General features: G+C 50.5%; 1 protein-coding gene across 1 annotated transcript in view; it reads right to left on the reverse strand.

The window, feature by feature from the left end:
* The window catches only part of FAM120B (family with sequence similarity 120 member B), a 32245-nt gene that overhangs the window by 11114 nt on the left and 238 nt on the right, over positions 1 to 20893 (reverse strand). Inside the window, exons 2-6 of the mRNA XM_081115477.1 lie at positions 11068 to 12392; positions 9160 to 9340; positions 5217 to 5315; positions 3773 to 3945; positions 1548 to 1640 (exon numbers count right to left, since the gene is read on the reverse strand). Coding sequence (XP_080971603.1) covers positions 1548 to 1640; positions 3773 to 3945; positions 5217 to 5315; positions 9160 to 9340; positions 11068 to 12372 — 1851 coding nt within the window. The 5' untranslated portion in view covers positions 12373 to 12392. The remainder of the gene's footprint in view (positions 1 to 1547; positions 1641 to 3772; positions 3946 to 5216; positions 5316 to 9159; positions 9341 to 11067; positions 12393 to 20893) is intronic.

The raw sequence follows: 20893 nt of genomic DNA on the forward strand, positions 1-20893 counted from the left end.
CACCCGCATGTCCAGGGTGCTCTCCTGAGCTTCCCTATGTCTGCAGGCGAGGGTCCTGTGTGGTTAAAACCAGTGTGGTTATATATTTTCATTTTCCAGAATATCTTCTCCCCAGAAAAGTATTTCTCAGCCACATCTGCCTTGCTTCGTTTTTCTAATTACGAGGTCAGGTTTTGGAAAATAAGCTTTGCTTTCCTCCTCGACAAGCTGCTCAGGAAGAGACCCACACTGAACGGCTGACGACGGCTGACACCAGTGGAGAAGCGGGGCTGTGGGGAGCTGGCTGAGCAGATCCGAGCTCCAGCTGCTTATCAGACAGAAATCTCCTCATCTAAGCCACGTGGGGACTTTCACAGGCCACAGCGTTAAAGTCGGAGGCTCTGAGGTCACCTTTCTGGTCCGAAAGGCCTGGTCCGATGTTGCAGGTTCCACATGGAAGCTGCTGCGGCAGGGCCTCCGGGTGGCAGTGGCACAGCCGTCTAAGACGGCCCTCAGGGAAACTACCCAAGCCTTGCTGGGCGGGCGCTGAGGACAGCAGGCACCAAGGTCGGCAGGTGCAGGTCTGGCCCTTGTGTCCTGGGGCTACTTCTCAGCTTCCTGGGTCTGGCCGAGTTGTCTGCAGAGAGCTTTTCAGGAGCGTGCGTGAGGGCAGAGGCTGCCCACCTGCTTAGCTGCGTCTGTCTGTCCTCTTGATTCTTTCATTCTGAAAGGAGAACTTCCGTCTGGAAGGAGGCTGGAGTCAAAGCCAGTGGGGGGAGTGGGGGGGGCGGGATGGTCTTAAAAAGGGGGACCCTGGGAGCTACGTGTGTTCTCTAGTTAAGTCTGTTACTTTGATGACTTTCCCTCCTAACTCTGCAGATTCTACCCTAAATCCCATCTCCCTCCGCGTGTCTCTACTCGGGCTGCATGAGGCACGGGGAGCCCTTACAGAACAAGGAACACGCTCCGTGCTCTGGAGCTGTCGGCTGAGCACCACGGACAGCTGCAGCTGGTCCAGGAAAAGCCACGTCGGAGCACTGAGCACCCCTGGAGAGGAGCCCGGGCCTGCTCAGCTCCTCCTTGTGCTATGTCCGTGAGACCAGCGCCTCCTCACCTGTGGCTGCCCTTTCAGCATCACCACAGAGAGCTGGCTTTTCTTCCTTTAGATTAGAACACCTTCCCTCACTCACAGCTTCCCTCAGCCTGCTGTCCAGGGCATTTTCCAAAACCGCCTTACTCCTGGGCACAGGGTCTTTCTCATGGAAAGGGAAGAGGCAAGAAGCTGGCTGGACATGAGGGCCCTGAATCCATTTCAACTCCGCCAATAACAGGGTGGTGGGAGGCGACCCAGTGTCAACAGACAACAAAGTCCCACTTGGCGTCAACGTCCCCTTCATTTCACGAGAAGCTGCGTTCAGCCTCCCACTCCACCTCAGTTCCCCACCTGTGAACAGAGCAGGAGAGGGCATGGTGCTTGAGCACTTTCTACTCTGCTTGGCTGTTTAACGTCGCTGGGTCCCAACCACAGCCAGGTGTCCTCTCACTGAGACAGTCCCCAGGGCCAGTACCTGTACGTCTGCGAGATGCCCAGCTGACTTCCCTGGGAGGCACAGGGCCTGAGCGATGAAAGCGTGCAGGTCCTCCAAGCACAGTGTGTCCACCTGCGAGGGAGGGAGGGCCAGCGTTAGCTCTTCCGGACACGGTCGCAAGGACTGGCTACAGGCACACGGCGTTCAGATCTCAAGCAGCGGAGGAGACGCAAGGGGAAGTGAGTAGGGCCTCTCTCCCACTGCCCAGGCCACGCTGGACAGAGCGCCTGCGGACAGGACAGGGTCACATGGAGGAGATGGCCTCACTGGGCGGCTAGGGCCGAGATGAGAACCCACCCTCAGCAGCCCCAGGGGAAGCTGTATCTTCGAACCCCAATTTAAAGGAAATCAGGACCCTCAAAATATGAGTCCCCGCCAATCCTTCATGTAATGAAAGCTTTAGGAAGAGCATGAGGGAGAAACAAGGAGGCAGAGATGTGGAGAAGAGCCAGGCAGGGAGGCAGGGAGGCAGGGAGGCAGGGAAGGGACCCAAGAGCCATGATGGACGCAGACTCCATGGGCCTCCTACTCAAGGGAGGAAAAGGACTGGGACCAGCTGAGTGACCCCCTCAGAGGGACCCGGGAGCTCCAAACAGGACGTGCACCCTGCGGGAAGTCCCGGCGAGGGGAGACTGACGCTGCTAAGCTCTGAACATTCCGACCCACCGTCACCTCCCTATTCCATTTTCACTCCAAGGTAGTTGTTACCTTTGTGTAAATAACAACTTGCTTATCTCAGGGGAAAACACCGTCTACAAAGGAGTGGTTCTCGTGACCAAGAAAAAAGAGCCCCCTCCGCAGACGCAGGTCCCAGCAGAGGAAGTAGTTTCAAAGCCACAACCTGCCTCTGCGTTTTACCTGGGCCTGTTGGCAGGTGACGCCACCTCCTGCCCTGAGCCACGTTTGAAGGTGGTTTAAAGAGGGCCCTTGGGCACTGCTCCTGCCCTGCTTTCTCACCGCCCACACCCGGCCGCCAGTTACAGCGGACAAGGCCACACTGCAAACTCCTAGTGACATGACACTGCAGAGCGTCACAGGGAGAGCACTGGCTCTGCTAGCGGAGGGTTAAGCGCCCTCTCTGCAATGCATGTGCCCTCCCGGAGGCTCTTCCCAGACTAGTTTCTGTGCAGGATTGCACACTGAACAGAATGTACTTTTATCCCAAATCACACCCAAAAGCATCTAATTTAAGCACAGCTACATGGAAGTGTGAGAATTCTACAAGTGCACCTTCTTAGCAGACTGACGAGGGCAATGATGATCCTGTGAGTGACCGTCAGGACCTCGCTATTCCAGGGACACCACCGTGGGCACTGAGGCCAGGAAGCGGGGAGGTCCCTGAAATGCAACTCAGCTATACGTGAAGTGAATTCAGATTGAAAACAATCACACAACTTCCCACTCCAGACAAATAAAATGCATGGTTATGCCCAAAAGACCCATGATCAGAGCCAAAGACAGATGGCCTGGAGGGGAGGTGATGAGACAGTTCTGTGGCTGAAGACAGACCCTCTGCTCTTGTGGTTGGGACAACGGAGACAGAAGTGAATGTAAAGTAGGACAGTTGGGGCAGGGAGGTGGGGCTGGGGATGGACACTGCTGTGCGTGTGGAAAACTGAAAAAGGCAAATCTTTTCATTGGCTTTTGTAATTTTCATATGTAAACTAAGTGTAAAATGAATGAGGAAGGAGCTGTCCAGCCTGCTGAAGGGTCTGACAGGGACCTGGGGCTGTGCCTGTACCAGTGGCCTGGCCCGTGCAGTGGGCTGAGGACTGATGGCGACGGGGACGGCGAGCGCAGCCTTCTCACAGGCGCACTGACAAAGCACTCCCCATGTTTTCTACCCTGGGATTGTCCCAGGAGCCGCAGGAGGAAGCTGTTACTTCGTTCTCAGCTTAGAGTGTGAAGGGACACGCTCAACTTGTTAGGAGGAACGGCTGGCTGTGACTTGGGAAAGCTGAAGCGGCACACAGCTGGGCCCTCCCCACACCCCGTGCCCAGGAACAGGAAGGGCCACCCAGCAGTCACACAACAGAAGGGGTCTCTGCGTCTTAAAGCTCTGGACGCAGAACCAAAGGGCAGGCAGGCCCGGCAGAGCCAGTGCTCAAGGGCCAGCACTGGACAGAGGGATGCAGCCACCGCCTGGCTGCACCGAGTGCTGCCACTCACATGAGACGGACGCCACAACAAGGAGCCCAGGTTACCTGCACAAACAGGTAGGCGAGGAGGCAGCACAGCCCCTGAAAGGGGCTCTCCACAGCCTGCAGCTCTTCGCTCGAGGAGGAGAGGTCAAAACAAGCGAGGAGCACCTCTACACGCCGTGCTTGGGTTCCGGGCTCATGGTTCAGCCACAGCAGTTTCAAACTAGGCGTCCCCCCTGCATAAAAAGTCCACGGAGTCCATTTACATCAGTCTGCACCAGCGAGTCGCAACATGCTTCCTCTACAGTGTTTCTCAACCTTCCTCATGTTGTGGTGACCCCCAATGTCATTGTTACAAATTGAACATAATGAAAGCACAGTGATTAATCACAAAAACAATACGTAATTATAGATGTGTTTTCCCATGGTCTTAGGCGACCCCTGTGAAAGGGTCGTTCAACCCCAAACAGGTTGCGACCCACAGGTTGAGAACCGCTGGTCTAGCAAGACAGTACCAGAGCGAAGGATACGAGCCTCTCCCTCCTGACACCTGGGGCTTTAAAGCTTAGAGGAACCAGAGGCAAATGTCAGCAGAGCCCTGGTCTGAAGGCCGCGCACACGCATTTCCCGGACGACACTGCGCTTCCGTGTTCCGAGGGCGCGGCTCTCTTCCTCCCTGCGCGGTGCCCGTAGGGTCAGGAACGCTTTCTGGAGTCCGTTCCCAAGCGCTGCCCTCAGGAGCGCTGGGCTGAGACACCAGCTCATCTGGTCCCTCTCTCCACTCGCCCGACAGCCTCCAAACTCCAGGGAGCAACAGGCCCCGCTGCAGAGCCCGACACTGCCTGGCCGTTCTGCTGGCTGTGGAGCCACAATGTGCATGGCTCCCCTGGGCCCCATGGTTTGGGAAGTAAACCCCTAACGTCTAACTTTTAGTGCTTCATGTCTGCCTGTTGTGCACGCATTTCCATCACTAACGTCAGAGAAAGAAGCCCCTTGCTTGTTAACGTGGATCACAACAACGGCAGGAGAAAGACACAGCAGAGAGCTGCTGCAACGTGTAGGAAGCAAGCATTCGCTTCAGCTCATTGTCGGTGACGTGCTTTTCCTTCCCTCTCATTATGTGTTTGAAGATACCTCTCGTGGAAAAGAAACTTATTTTCCAGTTAAAATAACTTTCCATGCATTTAAATACACTCTCAGCAGCGGAAAGAAGAGCAGGTTTGTGCAGAGGACCAGGAACCCAACCCTGTAGGCTCAGTGGGTCGGGCTGGGGTCCGGCGGTGACGGGCTCTGTCTGAAACCCTGAGTGGAGCCCAGCAGCAGGCTGGCCACGCAGGTCCCCGTGCCGCCCTCCCTCTGCCGTGAGCAACAGAGGCCCTCCTTTGGGCCCACTGAACTGGCAACTAGTGCGTGTGCAGTTCTGGAAAATGCATCTCCAGACGAATCCGTGACTGCACTCTACCCCACGGGGAACAACCGGTCCCCTGCTTGACCGAGGCGTCTGTACCTGGGAGGCTCATCTGCAGAGGCCTCACGAGGTCCGGGTGCGTCAGCGGGTTCCCAGAGTACACAAACCACTCCTGCACGGGAGGGCAGCTGGCACCATCTGAGGAAAGACAGTGGATCAGTAGATGCCTGAGGGCCAAGTGTCCCCAAACCCAGCTCTGCCAGGGACCCTTCCAAGCAGAGGTAGTGCTTCCTCCTGTCTGAAGCCTGCTGCCCGCTGAGCTCCCCAGCCTCAGACACTCCCCTCCCGTCCTCAGGTGGAGGCAGGGAAAGAGCACCAGGCCCCTCTGTGGGTTCTTCTGTGTCAGAGGAACAGGTCAGGTGGCTGCACAGACCCTCAGGGTGCCTCCTGCCACGAAAGGTGAGGGCAGAGGCTGTACTCACCAGGATAGCTTGGCAGTGGGCGGGCTGTCCTCACCTACCCTGAACAACCAGACGGCACCATTTCCACTTTTAACCGGATCACCCTCCTCAGAAAAGCTCGAGCTCCACGCCTCCAAAACCCCGAGCCAGATGCAAAGTGTTACCCGAGGTCTTCAAGTAACAACAAACCCATTTTCCTAGAAAACCCTAGAGTTTGGCCATTCTCTGGGGCACCACTTCATTTCAGAGGTTTTGATCTGTCATCACTTTGAAATTATAGCAGACATGTCTGCAAATAATTTGGTTTGTCTGAATTAAGATGGAAGTCATCTTAATGCCTATATACCAAGAAAAAGAGAAGAGGAAACAGCCCAGAAGTCCTAAAAGAAAAGGCTGCCTCTCCCCCTGGCACTCGACTGGCTGGGTTCTGAGGTCCATGAGCGAAGGGAGACCTCTCAGAAAAGCTCTCTGCGGTTTTCATCTCCCTCCGGCTTGGCCATGGCATGGAGATGGGAGGCCCAAACCTGCTCCTGTCACCCCGACACATGATGCCGCTCTGTCAAACCCATGTGCAGCCAAGACATGTTTCCCTGGGAGCAGCATGGGTGACTGTGTACACTCCACCTCTCCCCTCAGAAACCTGTCAGGTCACGTGCCCCTCCCCCCGCCCAGCATCGACTCCCTCCCAATCTGGGTCTGGGGGCACATGTGCGGTATATGGGGCAAAAGAGAGCAAGAAGCAATGTGGACTTCAACCTCTCAATTTTTGGGATTGTCAAGTTTGTAACAATCTTCTAGGTTTTTTAAAAATATATTTGTCCTATGAAGTATCACCTCACACCTGTCAGAATGGCTACTATCAATAAATCAACAAACAACAAGTGCTGGTGGGAACCCTCGTGCACTGCTGGTGGGAAGGCAGACTGGTGCAGCCACTGTGGAAAACAGTATGGACTTACATCAAAATTAAAAAATGGATCTTCTGGCCCTAACTGGTTTGGCTCAGTGGACAGAGCATCGGCCTGCAGACTAAAGGGTCCCAGGTTGGATTCCAGCCCAGGGCATGTACCTTGGTTGCGGGCACATCCCCAGTAGGGGGTGTGCAGGAGGCAGCTGATCGATGTTTCCCTCTCATCGATGCTTCTAACTCTCTATCCTTCTCCCTTCCTCTCTGTAGAAAATCAATAAAATATATTTTAAAAAATGGATCTTCTGTTTGACCAAGTGATCCCACTTCTGGAACTATATCCTAAGAAACCCGAAACACCATTCAAAAAGAATATATGCATCCCTATGTTCATAGCAGCATTATTTACAGTAGCCAAGATCTGGAAACAGCCCGAGTGCCTATCATTAGATGAGTGGGTAAAAAAGCTGTGGTACATTTATACCATGAAATACTATGCAGCTGTAAAAAAGGATTTCTTACCCTTGGAGACAGCATGGAGGGACCTGGAGAGTATTACGCTAAGCGAAATAAGCCAGTCAGAGAAAGAGAAGTATCACATGATCTCACTTATAAGTGGATTCTAAAGAAAACAACAAGAAAAAACCTGACAAACAAAATAGGTCCAGAGGTATGGATGCCTAGAACAGAATAACAGATCTCGGAGGGAGGGTTTGAGGGGAGGGGACAGGAAGAGATTAACCACAGAACAGATGTGTATAACCCAAGGACACAGACAATAGCATGGGAAAGGCCTGGGGTGGGGCGGGGCAAACGGGAGAAAATGGGAGACACCTGTAATACTGTCCACAATAAAATTAAAAACATATGCATATGTATATGTCCTTCTAGTTCTGTAATGTTTTTATACTGCTGTTTAATCTACAATTGTGTGTGTGTGTGCTCATGGTCCTTAAAAAAACAGCATAACTTTCCATTCTTTTTTATGTATTACTATTTTTAAAGTTACCTTTTAGGTCAGTATCTAGGATTTCAATGAGTGAATGGCCTGCAGGCACTTTGCAAAGGTGCCACGCCTGCTGGACACTATGTACCACAGGGCTGAGTGCCCATAAGACTGGCAGCCCTGCCCAGCCCACTGGGAGCAGTGAGGATGCCCAGCAACAGGACAGCCAATTCCGTCAGGGGCTGCTGCTCGCCTGGGCTCTGCGCCAACACCCTGAGCCACGGCGATGCGGAGGAGCAGCTTCTCCTACCTCCTGAGTGACGTCGCTAAGGTGCTCAGTGGGGAGATAAAACTCAGAGACAGGGTTAGAATCCGGAAAGAATGGCAGAAGCTAGGGGGGCCAAGGGGGGAGTGACTGCAGGTTCTTCCCACATTTGGCCATAGCGCTGTCTAGCCATCCAAATGCCATGTATCCAGCTATAACATACTGGTACATGCAGTTTTAGTAAGTGGACCCAGGCAGTTCAAACCCCCATTTTTCAAGGAACCTGAGGATGCAGGCCAAATGTAGTTGTAGGTGAATTTCTGACTCAGTGTGGGGTTGACACCCAACTGACCCTTGCATTGTTTTGTTCAAGGGCCAACTGTACCCTAAAAATAATTTGAGGCAAACATTATTCTATAATGTAAATTCTTTTCATGATGAAAATCTTTTTAAATCATCAATGTGTAATCATTCATGTTCAGAAAGACCCATATAAGAAAACAAATTAAACAATATTTGTCCCCAAAGCTTACTACATAGGTTCTTTTGTTTCTGTTTTTAAATCAGCTTCTTCCTCATCACCTCACGTCAGATAGGATGGTGCAGTCGGCCTCTCTCAGGTGACTGAGGTGACAGATACCACTGCATTAAGCACCACGCATCTCTAGAAGTGCTCTTCTCCTCCCCTCACTCCCCGAAACCATTCCTCAGAGAGGGTTTGGGGCCTGATGGACTCCTCAGTACTGAAGGTATCCCAGGTTACTGCCCTGGCCACTCATGTCCTCTCCCTATACTCGCTGCTATTGCACAACGGACAAAAAGATGGGGAGACACATAAACTTATATCAAATACCCTAAAGGAAAATTTTGTTTATATTTTAAAATATGATGTACTAGGTTTTATATAATTATTTTATGAAAATCTCATTTTGAGGGACAGTAAGTAGACACTGTCTCCTAATAATAAACAGCTACTCTGCAGAGGAAAGGATTTTCACATTCGAAAAAGCACAGTCCTCTAAGGCATAAGTAGGTAACATTTCATAGAAACAATGCTCTTTTTTTTTTTTTTTTACAGAGGAAGGGAGATGGATAGAGAGTTAGAAACATCGATGAGAGAGAAACATCGATCAACTGCCTCCTGCACACCTCCTACTGGAGATGTGCCCGCAACCAAGGTACATGCCCTTGACCAGAATCGAACCTGGGACCTTTCAGTCTGTAGGTCGATGTTCTATCCACTGAGCCAAATCGGTTAGGGCAACAATGCTCTTTTTTAATTACTGCGGGCAACTGCTGGCTGAGTAGACTCAGAGGCCTATGGCCTCCACCTCACTTTAAGTGGATGTCGGTGGTATCCCACCACAGCCCCCACCAAGGAACAAACCCTGTTTAATTGCATCTGTGTCTTCAGCGGCCAGTGTCAGAAACCGCCTGTGCCCAGCATGGTCATGAGGACTCACCATGGCCATCCGCCAGCAGGAGGGAGTAGACACGCTGCCGCACCGGGCGGTAGACGAAGGCCTGGCTGGGCAGGGCCTGGTCCAGGGCATCCTCCAAGGTGTTGCTGCACTCGATCTCCCCACTGGCCATGATGTTGTACACCAGGTAGCTCTCCGCCTGCACGTGCTGGGCTCTAGCAACCTGCCCAAAGTTCAGACACAATGGAATTCTCCTTGCAAACACAAGGATGTTCAAACAGAAAAAGTCAGCACCTTTATGTCACACACCAGTGTTTTAAGGCACACAGCAAGGAATAACTGTCCCCCAGGCTCAAACTGGCATCTGTGTTTCCTGTCTTCTGGGCTTCTGGGTGAGAGCTTTCTTGCTCCCTATTCTCCAGCCCCAAGCACCTGCCAGACTCGCTGACTCTGCAGCGTGGTCCTCTTCCTCTGTCCACCTGAGAGTAAGGGTGGTGGACAAGGCTCTGCCCGACCTATCTCAGCCACCATCATCCGCAAGCAGGACAACCCCTGCCCTCCTCCAAGCAAGTTCTTCCCACTAACAGTCAAGGCCCCTTTACAGTAAAGGCCTCAACCCCTTTCACCCACACACAGTTCCGGCCTCAGAGAACCTGCCATCACCAGTCCCAGTGCACAGCTGCAGTGCTCCCAGGAATGCTCCACCCTCTCCCACCTGCACCTGAGCTCCCAGGGACCACTTCACCAGCCCCTCTCCATAAACAAACCTCTGCTCTCCTCCTCACGGGGCTCACCTCACACTGACCCTGTGATCTCCCCACTAAACTATAAACTCCTTGGGCTGAGATGCTGGTCACATTCATCCCTTTGCTCAGTAATCTGAAGGCAGGTGAAGAGATGGATGATTTAAATGATTCTACTTTCTTATCAAATAAGAACTAAACTCAGAAGGGCTATAAATCTACATATAAGTTGTATTTTCCTGTGAAGAACATTCTTATTACTGCAAGAAAAAATTCATCTACATTACTACCCAGAATTTAAGTCTAAATAGTCTATAGCTAACGGCACTTAAAATGTGGCAGCAGGATAACTTGGAATATCAAAAACTTGGTGAATCCGATTGTCTCATTGCTTATACACACTAGTTATGTTGATTCATTAATGCAGACTTAAGTCTTAATCTCTTTATTCCTCACTTTCTTCATATATAAAATAGGTTTAATAAAAGTGGCAACTTATCTAAGCAATAAAACAAAATTTTAAAAAAAAAGTGGCAACCTCACGAAACTACTGAGGATTGAGGTAACACAGGAAACGCACCTGGCTGACACAGCCTGTGTGCTCAGTGAATGTCAACTGTTGTTATAAGGCTAGACAGACTACAAAAATGTCCATTTCATTGTTAAAATGTCTTTTTAAAATTTTTATCTTTACTGTTCAAAGTATTACATATGCCCTCCTTTCCCCCACTTTAATCCCTTTCACCTCGTGCCAGCCCCCACTAAAATGTCTTTAAATCACAACAGAGGACAGGCTAGCAGCTTTAAGATTTTTAAAAAAAAAGTATTTTAAAGAGCTACGACTTGATACTCTAGCCAACTGAAGATCATCAGAAGTGACCCATTTCCCTATGTGCCTGCTTGAAGCACATCAGCTCCACTGAGGTCTGGCTCCACTTCTGCCTCTTCTGGGAGCTTCTCTCTATCCTTTAGCCCCCAGGGATCTCTCTCCGTCAGAGCCCTCTTCTGGAACAGTCATGTGACAATGTCAAATATGGTTTACAATGTGAGTTTTCAGGGCTTATGTCATACTTCCTAACTAAACTCCTGGGTCCTATTCTGCGTCCCCACAGCACCTTACCTACTGCACGTGGTCAATATTCACTGACGAGTGCCTTGATGGATGCGTTTCCATCAGGCCGCCATAAGGGTGGGCTTATCTACCTACCTTTAAGATTTCGGTGTCTGAAACCATGGTTACTTGTCGCTTGATTTCAGGCTCCATATTCATGGGGTCTTCCTCCTTGAATTCAGGGTCTGTACACATGGGAACTTCCTGCTTGGATTCAGGGTCTATACACATGGGATCTTCCTGCTTAGACTCAGGGTCTGTACACATGGGACTTTCTTGCTTGGATTCAGGGTCTGTACACACAGAACTTTCTTGCTTGGATCCAGAATCTGTACTCTCAGGACTTCCTTGCTTGGATTCAGGGTCTGAACTCTCAGGACTTTCTTGCTTGGATTCAGGGTCTGAACTCACGGATATAATCTGCTTGTCCAAAGTTGTTATAGCTTTGGCTTTTGGGGAAATCCATGGAGATTTCTGTCCTGGTAAAAGATATGATGCCATCCCCTTATAAAAAAGAGCTTTGTTTGGTCCCAAAGGTAACATCTCTTCCAGCTTTTTCTCACCTTGATATAAGCGAAGGACTTTAGCTATGTGGTCTGCTACAGCTAAGATGACGTTGCCTCTCCTGTCACAGTTCTCTTTCACAGAGGTATAGAAGGACAAGCACTTGTACCGAAAGGTTTCAAACATGCCTTCCGGGACGACGTCGTTGCCCAGCAGGCAGGCCAGAAGGGGAAGGTCTGCCAGGCAGAGGCCCAGACTCGCACACAGCTTCTCCCTACAGAGCATGACAGTGCTGAGGCTGTCCAGGCAGAGCTCACTGATGGAAAAGTAGGGACAGGAGTCATAAATTAAGTAGTCGGTGTCTTCTCCGAGGATCCCTAGACAGTTGTTCTGGAGGCCGTAAGAAGCCACCTCATAGTCAGCCTCCTGTAAGGAGCACAGCGTTTCCTGACCCAGCGTCTTCAGAGCAAACCGCGTGAAGATGGCCAGCCCCGAGGGGATGAAGAACATGCTCCTGCTGGGCTGTTCCCTGTGCGTCTTGATATAATGGAAAATCCTGGCAATCTCCCTGTTGTTCTTGAGTCTCCGTTTCACCCACACATCTCTCTTCTCCTTCTCCACCATACCATCAAAGAAGAATACCAACTTGATGCCAACGTCTGTAAAAGTTCTCACAAAATCTCGCAGGACAGAAAAGTATTCCTTCCACTGGCCACCGCAAACCCATGACTCAGGGGTGTACCAGTACCTGAGACAGCACATGGCGTCCACCACGATGGTGGGCGTGCATCCGGGATGCTTGCTTTGGTGCTGCTCGGCCAGCTCTTTGAAATTCACTGTTGTACATACATGTGGGCAGCTGCTTGCCACAAACCCCTGCAAGCCTCTCACACCCATGACTGACCTCCCAGAAGGATCTGGAAAGGAAAGGAAAGGAAACCAGTTATTATGGCACCTTACAAAGCCCACACAGACAATGGTGAATAGCCATTCTCTATCAGGAGCCTAAAGTTTTCCATAAAAACACGTGAGGAACTTTAGCTAAGTGTAAATTACTTGAGTTGGACTTTTCAAAGATAACATAGTGTAGCTTCTTTTTAAGATTTTAGCTAAGACTATTATTCAAGAGATTTCTCAAATGGATTCAAAACAGGCTAACAGTTTTCAAAAAAGTAATATTTTCCATCTAGGAACCCAAATAGAAGTTAACTCTGAAAACCTAAAAACAAAAATGGCTATTTCTCAAAATAATTTTGCTGAGTTGAAAGAAGCCAGATTAAAAAAAAAAAAAAGTACACACTATGATTCCATTTGAATATAAATTTTTGGTTCATTGAGAGCTGAGCTCATTTGAAGTGTCAGGGGCAAGTTAGAGGGCGGGATTTACGAAGGGGACTTTTGGGGTGATGGTTCCATTCATTACCTTGATTGTAGTGATGGTATCATGGGTAAACACATGTTACCTGTAAACTCAGCCTGTGCAGTTTCCTGTATGTCAACTACACCTCAATAAAGGGGTTGAAAAGAGAACTAGCTGGCCCTGAACAACACTGGTGTCAGGGGCACTGCCCACCTGCAGTCAGAAATCCACATGTAAGTTAAGTCAGCCTCCTCCAACCTCAAGTAAACAAATACAGTACATAAAAGTTCACTATGGCCCAGCCGATGTGGCTCAGTGGTTGAGCACTGGCCCAGGGGCCAGGAGGTCACAGTTCAACTCCTGGTCAAGGCACATGCCTGGGTTGTGGACTCGGTCTCCTGTAGGCGGCGTGCAGGAGGCAGCCGATCTATGTTTCTCTCTCATCAATGTTTCTATCCCTCTCCCTTTCTCTCTCTAAAATCAATAAAAAAATATATTTTTTAAAAGTTCATTAAGGCAAATGTGTCGAACATCTGAGATGGTGAATAAGTCTGAATGGAAAATTGCCCTTTCTAAAATGTGAAAACATACAATGTAGTTAGTTCAAAGAGTTAGAATTCAAAATCGAAAAAAACAAGCAGAGCATTGTGTCCTAAGTTGCCCTTCTATTAAAAAAGACGTAATATAAGGCATGACTTGAGGTCAGAAAAACTCCATGATGACATCTTTATCTTAATGGCCTGCTCTTTTCACTTTGGTTTTCTGTAAGTCATCAGGGCTGAGTGTCCTTTGATAAAACAAAACAAAAATCCTCATTATGCAAAAGCAACACAGGACAAGCGAGCCTGTCTGGGCTTAGGACTGAGCACAGCGGCCACCGCTGGCTGCACCCCGCCCGCCGCGATGGCTCCTCACAGGGCGCTCGCTCCCACCGCACAGCTGCGCACGGCCCGTACACCTCCATCCCCACCTGACACTGACGTCACAAATGAAGAGGCTGCAGGTAAGTCAATTATCAGGGAAGAAGCACGGGCACTGATGATGGTTTGAGAGCTGCCTGTTGGTGGGCAGTGGCCCCATCAGAAGCTGAAGTTACCTGTTTAATAGCCATTAAGTGAGAAATACATAAAAACTGAATGGATATAACACACATTTATGTTGAAATGTAGAGGTCTTGCTCATTAAATTATTAAATATAATGGAACACGTGCATCCACACACCAAGACCACTGTAGAGCTCTTGCTAGACAAAGAGGCATTTATCTTGGGAGCATTATCAAGTAATGCAACTTTTGATCATTATTGCAACGAGAAGGTGGTTGCAGTTCAGACCTCCGGGCATGGATCCCACATCTAGGAAGGTTACAACGTATTTCTGAAGCAGAGGGGTTTTCTTATGACACTCCGGCAGTAGCTAGGTACAAGTCTGGAAAGGGTGTTAAGACTTCTCAAATTCCAGGCCATTATTCTATGCCTAGCTTTGAAAAGAGCAGGCTTGTCAGGTTTGTTGACAATGAGGACGCAAAAGTAAGTTACAAACTGTGAGTGTGACCAGGTTTCCATTCTTTCACCAGGCTCCAGGCTGGGTGCTGCCGACCCCCCTCCTGAGGCCCGCCAGCAGCCAGGAGCGCAGCAGACCCTTCCCTCACCCCAGCTCCCACAGGCGGGGCCCCCATCTGTGCAGCCGCCCACCATGCTTGGGCTGGCTGCCTTCCCTCACCAACAAAAAGGATTTTTGTTTCAAGCATTTTTCTACTAAAACTGCAAGTGACAACACTGAGTTTCCAAAACACTCTCCTCTTTATTTTACAGAGTCGGGCTCAGCTCTGCTTTGATTTCATTCAAATGTTTTTCCTCCTTTCTCACCCCAGCAATGAAAAGCTCACTATTTTAATTAAACACACACAGTTTTTTCCTGTTTTTCACACTGCCAATCTCTCCCATTTTGAATCACAAACTACCTCAGGAATGTTACCTTACAATGTGCTCTTGTGTGGCATTTGCAAAGAAAAATTCGGAGACACAAAGATCTGGGAACCTGTGACAGCAAAGGGGCCTTCCATTTTCAGCTCAATATGTCACACACCACACCACCACCTGTCAACACAGGCAGAGTGGTGGGAAATGAAATGCTAAAGAGATAATTTTGTGGCCCTGGCCGCAGGGTGGCTTGAGTAGTTGGAGCGTAGCCCCATACATCAAAAGGTTGCAGGTTTGATTCCTGGGCCGGGCACACACCAGGTTGCGAGTTCAATCCCTGGTTGAGGTGTATAGGAGGTAACCAATGGGTATTTCTTTCTCTCTCTCCCTTCTTCTCTAAAATCAATAAAAAACATATCCTCTGGTGAGAATTAAAAAATATTTTTAAAAAAGATTATTTTGTGGCCGTTACCTTTTTAACAATTTTTTTGTTTTTAAATTGGTAAGAGTAATACTGAGGTGTTTTTCATTCTCTACCATTAAAGATTATTTAAATACATACATGTATATATAATTTAATTTATTCTACCTATAAACTATAAGAAGATTTTCAATGCCAAGAAGGAAAACAGAAGTTATGTCTCCTTCGGTAGGAATCATATTGCCCAAAACACAGCCTGGGAGACAGATCTCTCCATGGGGGCCCCTCCAGGGCAGATGTCACTGTCACACCCGGCACCAGCAGTGTCTGCCTTGCGAGGGCCAGTATTTGTGAGTGAATAAATGAAGGCATCAAAGGGCAGGTGTGTAAAGAGAGGTCAGGAATCACCAAGTGTGGGCAGAGGGAGAGTAACCAGTAGGCCCACGTCCTCAAGCAGTACCAGTGCCGGACATCGCACAGAAGAGCAGCCACAGGTACACAGGGAGCCATCCCAGAGGCGGCCTCACTGCCAGGAACAGCCTCATTGTCCTGACAGCCAGACCAATCCCAGGTACTGGGTTGCAGTAAATGAAGAAGTGGACAGAAGACGAGTCCAGAAGCTCCTTTATTCACAATCTTTCAGCAGACAGAAATGGAGAGAGGCGTGCCTCAGCAAAAACATATCAGCCCAACCTGCACCGACAGGTCCGGAGCCAATCCGGACATAGGGACAAATGGACTCAGAGCCAGCCACTGGACACATCCCATGCGCAGAGCAGCATCTGCAGGACGGCCAGTCCCAGTGGTTGTAGCCCCTTAAGACATGGACAGTGTTTCCCCTCTGCCCCCCACCCCCAACCCCCTTGTGTCAGAGCCCGACCGTGCAGAGGGCATCGGAAGAGCTGGAGTTGACTAAATCAAGCCTTTCAATTTGGAGACAAAGCAGGTTCATGTTCTACAGAGCAATCGAACCATAACCTTGGACTTATCTTTATCAAATAATTTGTCTCCACAAGGCCAAAATCTACAAACAAGCAACACCAGCGTCTGGTCTCTGATCAGGAGTGAAGAGGAAAGCCAGAGGTACACCCTGATGCCAGGTGGATGTTCATCAGTGGCCCTGGATGACTAGGATGAATCAGTCCTTTCATTCCCTGCTTCCTTTCTGCATCTTCAATGACCACATGCTGGCTGGGCCTTGGTCCACCTAGGGAGGCCCCCCAGGGCTGATGTGGGGCATCTACAGTCTGCTTTCTTCGCTTTCCTCCCCGCTCGCCCCACCAAAATAAAAGCAATTGATGGGGAATCCGTACACAGAAGGGTGTGAACAGGGATTGAGGGTTCCAGGAGGATTGTCCCAGGGCAGCTTGTGGGACAGTGTTGGCTCGATGTCTCCTGAGTATTTATGGATCCACAGACAACCAGATGAGCAAGTAAGCTAAGGGCAGCTGCCACTCAGGTGGTCTCCACCTGTCTGAGGGCTGTCCACAGGCTCACTGGGCACTGATAGACACTCTCCTGGACCAACGTCAAGCAGGCTCCCCAGGGCCCTCTTCTCCACAAGGCACAACCTTAGGCTTCCTGCTGGCCCTGCCCAGTCCAGTTGACTCAAGAATCCTACTGAGTCAGTGTAGAGAGAGAATCCCCTGCCCGATTCTTGCTGATCCCTCACTCTGCCTGTTGGCAGATGCCTCTGCCCCATTTGAAGTTGAGCCCTACCTCTACCTCCTATGGCAAGTCTGGAATAAAGTCTTCCTTACTTTTTTAATTGTCAGAGTAAGAAGCTTACACAAGAAATGGGAAGCCTGAAGTTACCACGATGTACTTGGCTATGCCCAGGTACATGTCTAGACTCGGATGCCCTGTAAGACCTCCCACAGCTGCCATAACCACTGGTGCCAAGAGTCAGACTGGTGCAAAGAAGACGCAGACGCTCAGGAGCTGGTGGCAGACCCCTGCACACTGTATCCTGGGAAGACGGGGCAGACGCTGGGCAGTACTGAGACAGAAGGAAAAGCTCTGGGATAAAACCACACTAAGCCCAACCTCCACTTCCTTGCAACGAAACTGTGAGCAAGTTACCTTATTCTACATGCTTCATTCTTCTTATCTGCAAAGTGAGCTCTACAAGACCGACTTCATAAACTGGTGTGATGTGATTTCATTTAGATTATAAATTTATTCCTTAAACATTTCTCATTAGCTGCCTCAGGGTTTAGTAAAATCTGCCCAGTCCAAAATTCTTAAATTATCTTAAAATAAAGCCACATAACTATGAGGGTGTATTAAACTTATGATTTTTATAAGCTAGATTACTTTTTAATATTGGAAATAAAATTTTTTCTGAAAAAGTAGCCGTGAGAAATAAAGTAGCCATGTTCTTTGCAGAAACTCATAGAACAAAGAAAAAAACCACTCATAGCCTCATCTTCCAAAAATAAGGACAATAAACATTTTAGAGTATATATTTCTAAAAATTGGGATCATACTTCTCTATAACCTATTTTGTGTCTTAATTTATTAGGTGATACATGTTGCCAAGTCAGAAGGTTGACCTGTTATGGTGTAATTTTTAATGGGTGCACAGTGTGGTGTGAGTGAGTTCTCAACCCTACTGCTGGACATTTATGCCATCTCCTATATTGCAAGCCATAAATAAGAATGTGAGTCACATCCATGCATAAAAATCTCATTTCCTTGGGATGAATCTTAGATGTGAAACTGCTGAGGCGAAGGAAAAGCACATTCTGGTAATTCTTCTCCAACAGGCTGTCAGTCTGTAGTTGTACCTCGTTAGCACTCAGCTGTCCTCACCACCACTAGGGCAGTTATCTGAACATAAATCTGGTTTACTCAGTCATTGAGCAGCTTTTCAGCAAACGTGACAGCAGACACGGAGCAAGGAGCTAAACCAGCCGTGGGCAAACTACGGCCCGCGGGCCGGATCCAACTCGTTCGGCTGTTCTATCCGCCCGCGGAGCTGAAAGAGCGGAGGGTTATCTTGCTCTCCCCTCCGCTCCTTCACCAGCAGCAGTGTTAACATGGCAACGTCGGGAAACACGGCCCCAGCTCCTTCTTCTGAGTCCAGTTTAAGAACCCATTGTGGCCCTCGAGTCAAAAAGTTTGCCCACCCCTGAGCTAGACAGACAGTCCTGCCCTCCAGTGGCTTACACTCTAGCAGGAAAATGTCCAACAGGCAACAAGCACTTGACTTAACTGTAGGGCAGAGAAGGGCAAAGCATGTGAATGGGGGGAACACGCAGTAGGAAGACCCAGGACAGGTCCGGGACCCACGATGGCCATCCTGAGTGTCCAGATGGAGACAGGAGAGCAGGCGAGGCCTGAAGCAAGAGTGGTAAGGGATAAATTCTTTGAAGTCCATAAGGTGTCTTTTTTATTATTAAACTAGAGGCCCAGTGCACAGATTCGTGCACTGGTGGGGTCCCTCAGCCTGGTCTGCTCTTTCTCGAAATCTGGGACCCCTTGGGGGTTGTCAGACTGCTGGTTTTGGTCGATCCGAGGGCTGTAGCAGTGCGCGAAGTGACAGGCGGCCAGGGAGGAGCCCAAGCTGGGGTGCAGCACCCCTCTGCTCCTGCTCATCCCGGCCGGCCGGCAGGCCCACTGTGCCTGCCATTGCTGCTGCTCAGTGGCGCTGCCGTGGAGGCGGGACAGGCTCCTGCTGCCACAGCTGCATTTGCTAGTCATGAGCTCGGCTTCTGGCTGAGCGGAGGAGTGCTCCTGCTGTGGGAGCGCACTGGCCACCAGGGGGCAGCTCCCAAGTTGAGCGTCTGCCCCCTGGTGGTCTGTGTGCATCATAGCAACTGGTCAACTGGCTGAGCAGTCGACTGGTCGTAAGGATTGCTTAGGCTTTTATTATATAGATGGGGGTTTCTAAGGTGCTTAAAATATCTGTTCTATTAAATAGTTTAACTTGCAACTTTGTGTTTTCCTCAAACCCAAAAGCTAAGTGTGGCTAGAAGCTCTGTTTAAGGGAACGGGAGTGAGCTGAGGCTGAGTGGGCAGGGCCAAGAGCAAAGGGGCGCAGACCACACAGGCGCTTACACTTCACCTGAGGGGAAAGCACCTGCATCTCAGAAACACTGCCCTGCCTGTCGTGGAGAAGGGATGGAGGCCGGCGAGACTGAGGCAGATGAGGGGCTATTGTGGATGCTGGTGGACTGGCTGCCGGTATCCCACAGCCTCCCCATTTTGGAAGAACCCCAAGACTAGAGGGTACAGAGCCCTACTTCCTACTGCCAAAGACTAGGGAGGGTAGAGAGACCATATGGTCCCCCAGATGAACCAAAGGCATGGGGTCCACATTCCCGCACGTGCTCAGTGTGCATTCAGCTCGGGCTTACTGTGCTCTGGGCCGTGTGCTGGCAGCTGCGGACAAGGCAGTGAACCGGAGAGCCCCTGTCTCAGATCTGGATCTTTAAGAGGGAAGCAAAGGCTGAGTCGTTCAAGAAGCAGCAGCACAGGTGTGTGTGTACATATGTCAAGATGCATAAAATCGTACACTTAAAATGTTTCTTTGTTCTATGAATTTTCTGCAAAGAACATGGCTACTTTCTACAATCAGAAAGCCCCATAGCAAACACCCCCCGTAGTCCCTCTGGCACTTACCAGTATTGTGCAGACTCTCGGAAAAGGCACTTCTGCCCGCAAAGGCAGGAAGAGCTGGCCGGGCCAGCAGTGTCACAGGCAGTAACGGTGAAGCTGGACTGGAACCCACCTGCCTCTGAGTCTGTTTTCCTTTCACTAGGGCTCTAACACCTAACACTTTGCATGTCAGTCCAGAGATCTGTCCTTCCAGAAGGTTCTCCCAGTCCCTGGGGCCCTGACAGAATGATCAAGAGGGAGGGCAACCCAGATTTGGGCCCCTGGGGGCCCCCACCCGAGTTCCCCAATCCCCCTCAAGGGCCAATGAACCACAACGACTGTCACAGAAGAGGAACATGTGTGCAGACCCGTCAACACGGAGGCCTCGTTTATCCCGATTTCAGGATAAGAATCCACTATGAATTTTACATTCAGGAGCGAAAGCTAAAACACTGATTCATCGGAGACTTCCGCAGGCTCTGGCTTACCATCTGCGGACTGGCTGTCAGTTCTAACAACGCGCTCTAAGCCCGCAGGAGAGAAGTGTGGACGGGCACGCGAGGAGGCACACCCGGCCCGAGGAATGGGGGCGCTGGCCTGGGAGAAGCAAAAGGGTAGGAAAACTTTAAAAAAAGGAAGCTGACAGCCATGCAATCTCCGCACCGCTGCTAGGGAAACCGCGGGGTGAGCCTAGAGCTCTGCACGCCCTCTCCGGGGGGCACCTCGCCTCCAGCCCCCACCCCCGGTTTTTCCCGGTTCTACCCGCGACCACCACGTCTTCCTGGGTGTCCATCCTCAACCTGACACCCACTCTCTCCTCCGCGGGCGGGATGGCTCCCCTTCCCTCCCACCCCGACACCGACTATCCAAACGCGGCCCAAAACCCCTCCCGGACGACGCAGACGCCGCCCTCGCGCATGTTCCTGGGCGGCGAGCCGTCACCCTTCGGTACCCGAGGGTCCAGGGCCGGAGGGCGGAGGCTCGGGCCCGACGGGGGAGGTGCACCGGCGGCGGCGCAGAGGGTGACGCGACAGCCGGGCCGCGAGGACACCGGCACCGGTCGCCGGAGGGGCCGGAGCACGGCGGCGGGGGCGGGGGGCGGGTAGGCGACGGAC

This window comes from Myotis nattereri (assembly GCF_964212035.1).
Source record: "Myotis nattereri genome assembly, contig: HAP1_SCAFFOLD_96, whole genome shotgun sequence".
Classification (NCBI taxonomy): Eukaryota; Metazoa; Chordata; class Mammalia; order Chiroptera; family Vespertilionidae; genus Myotis; species Myotis nattereri.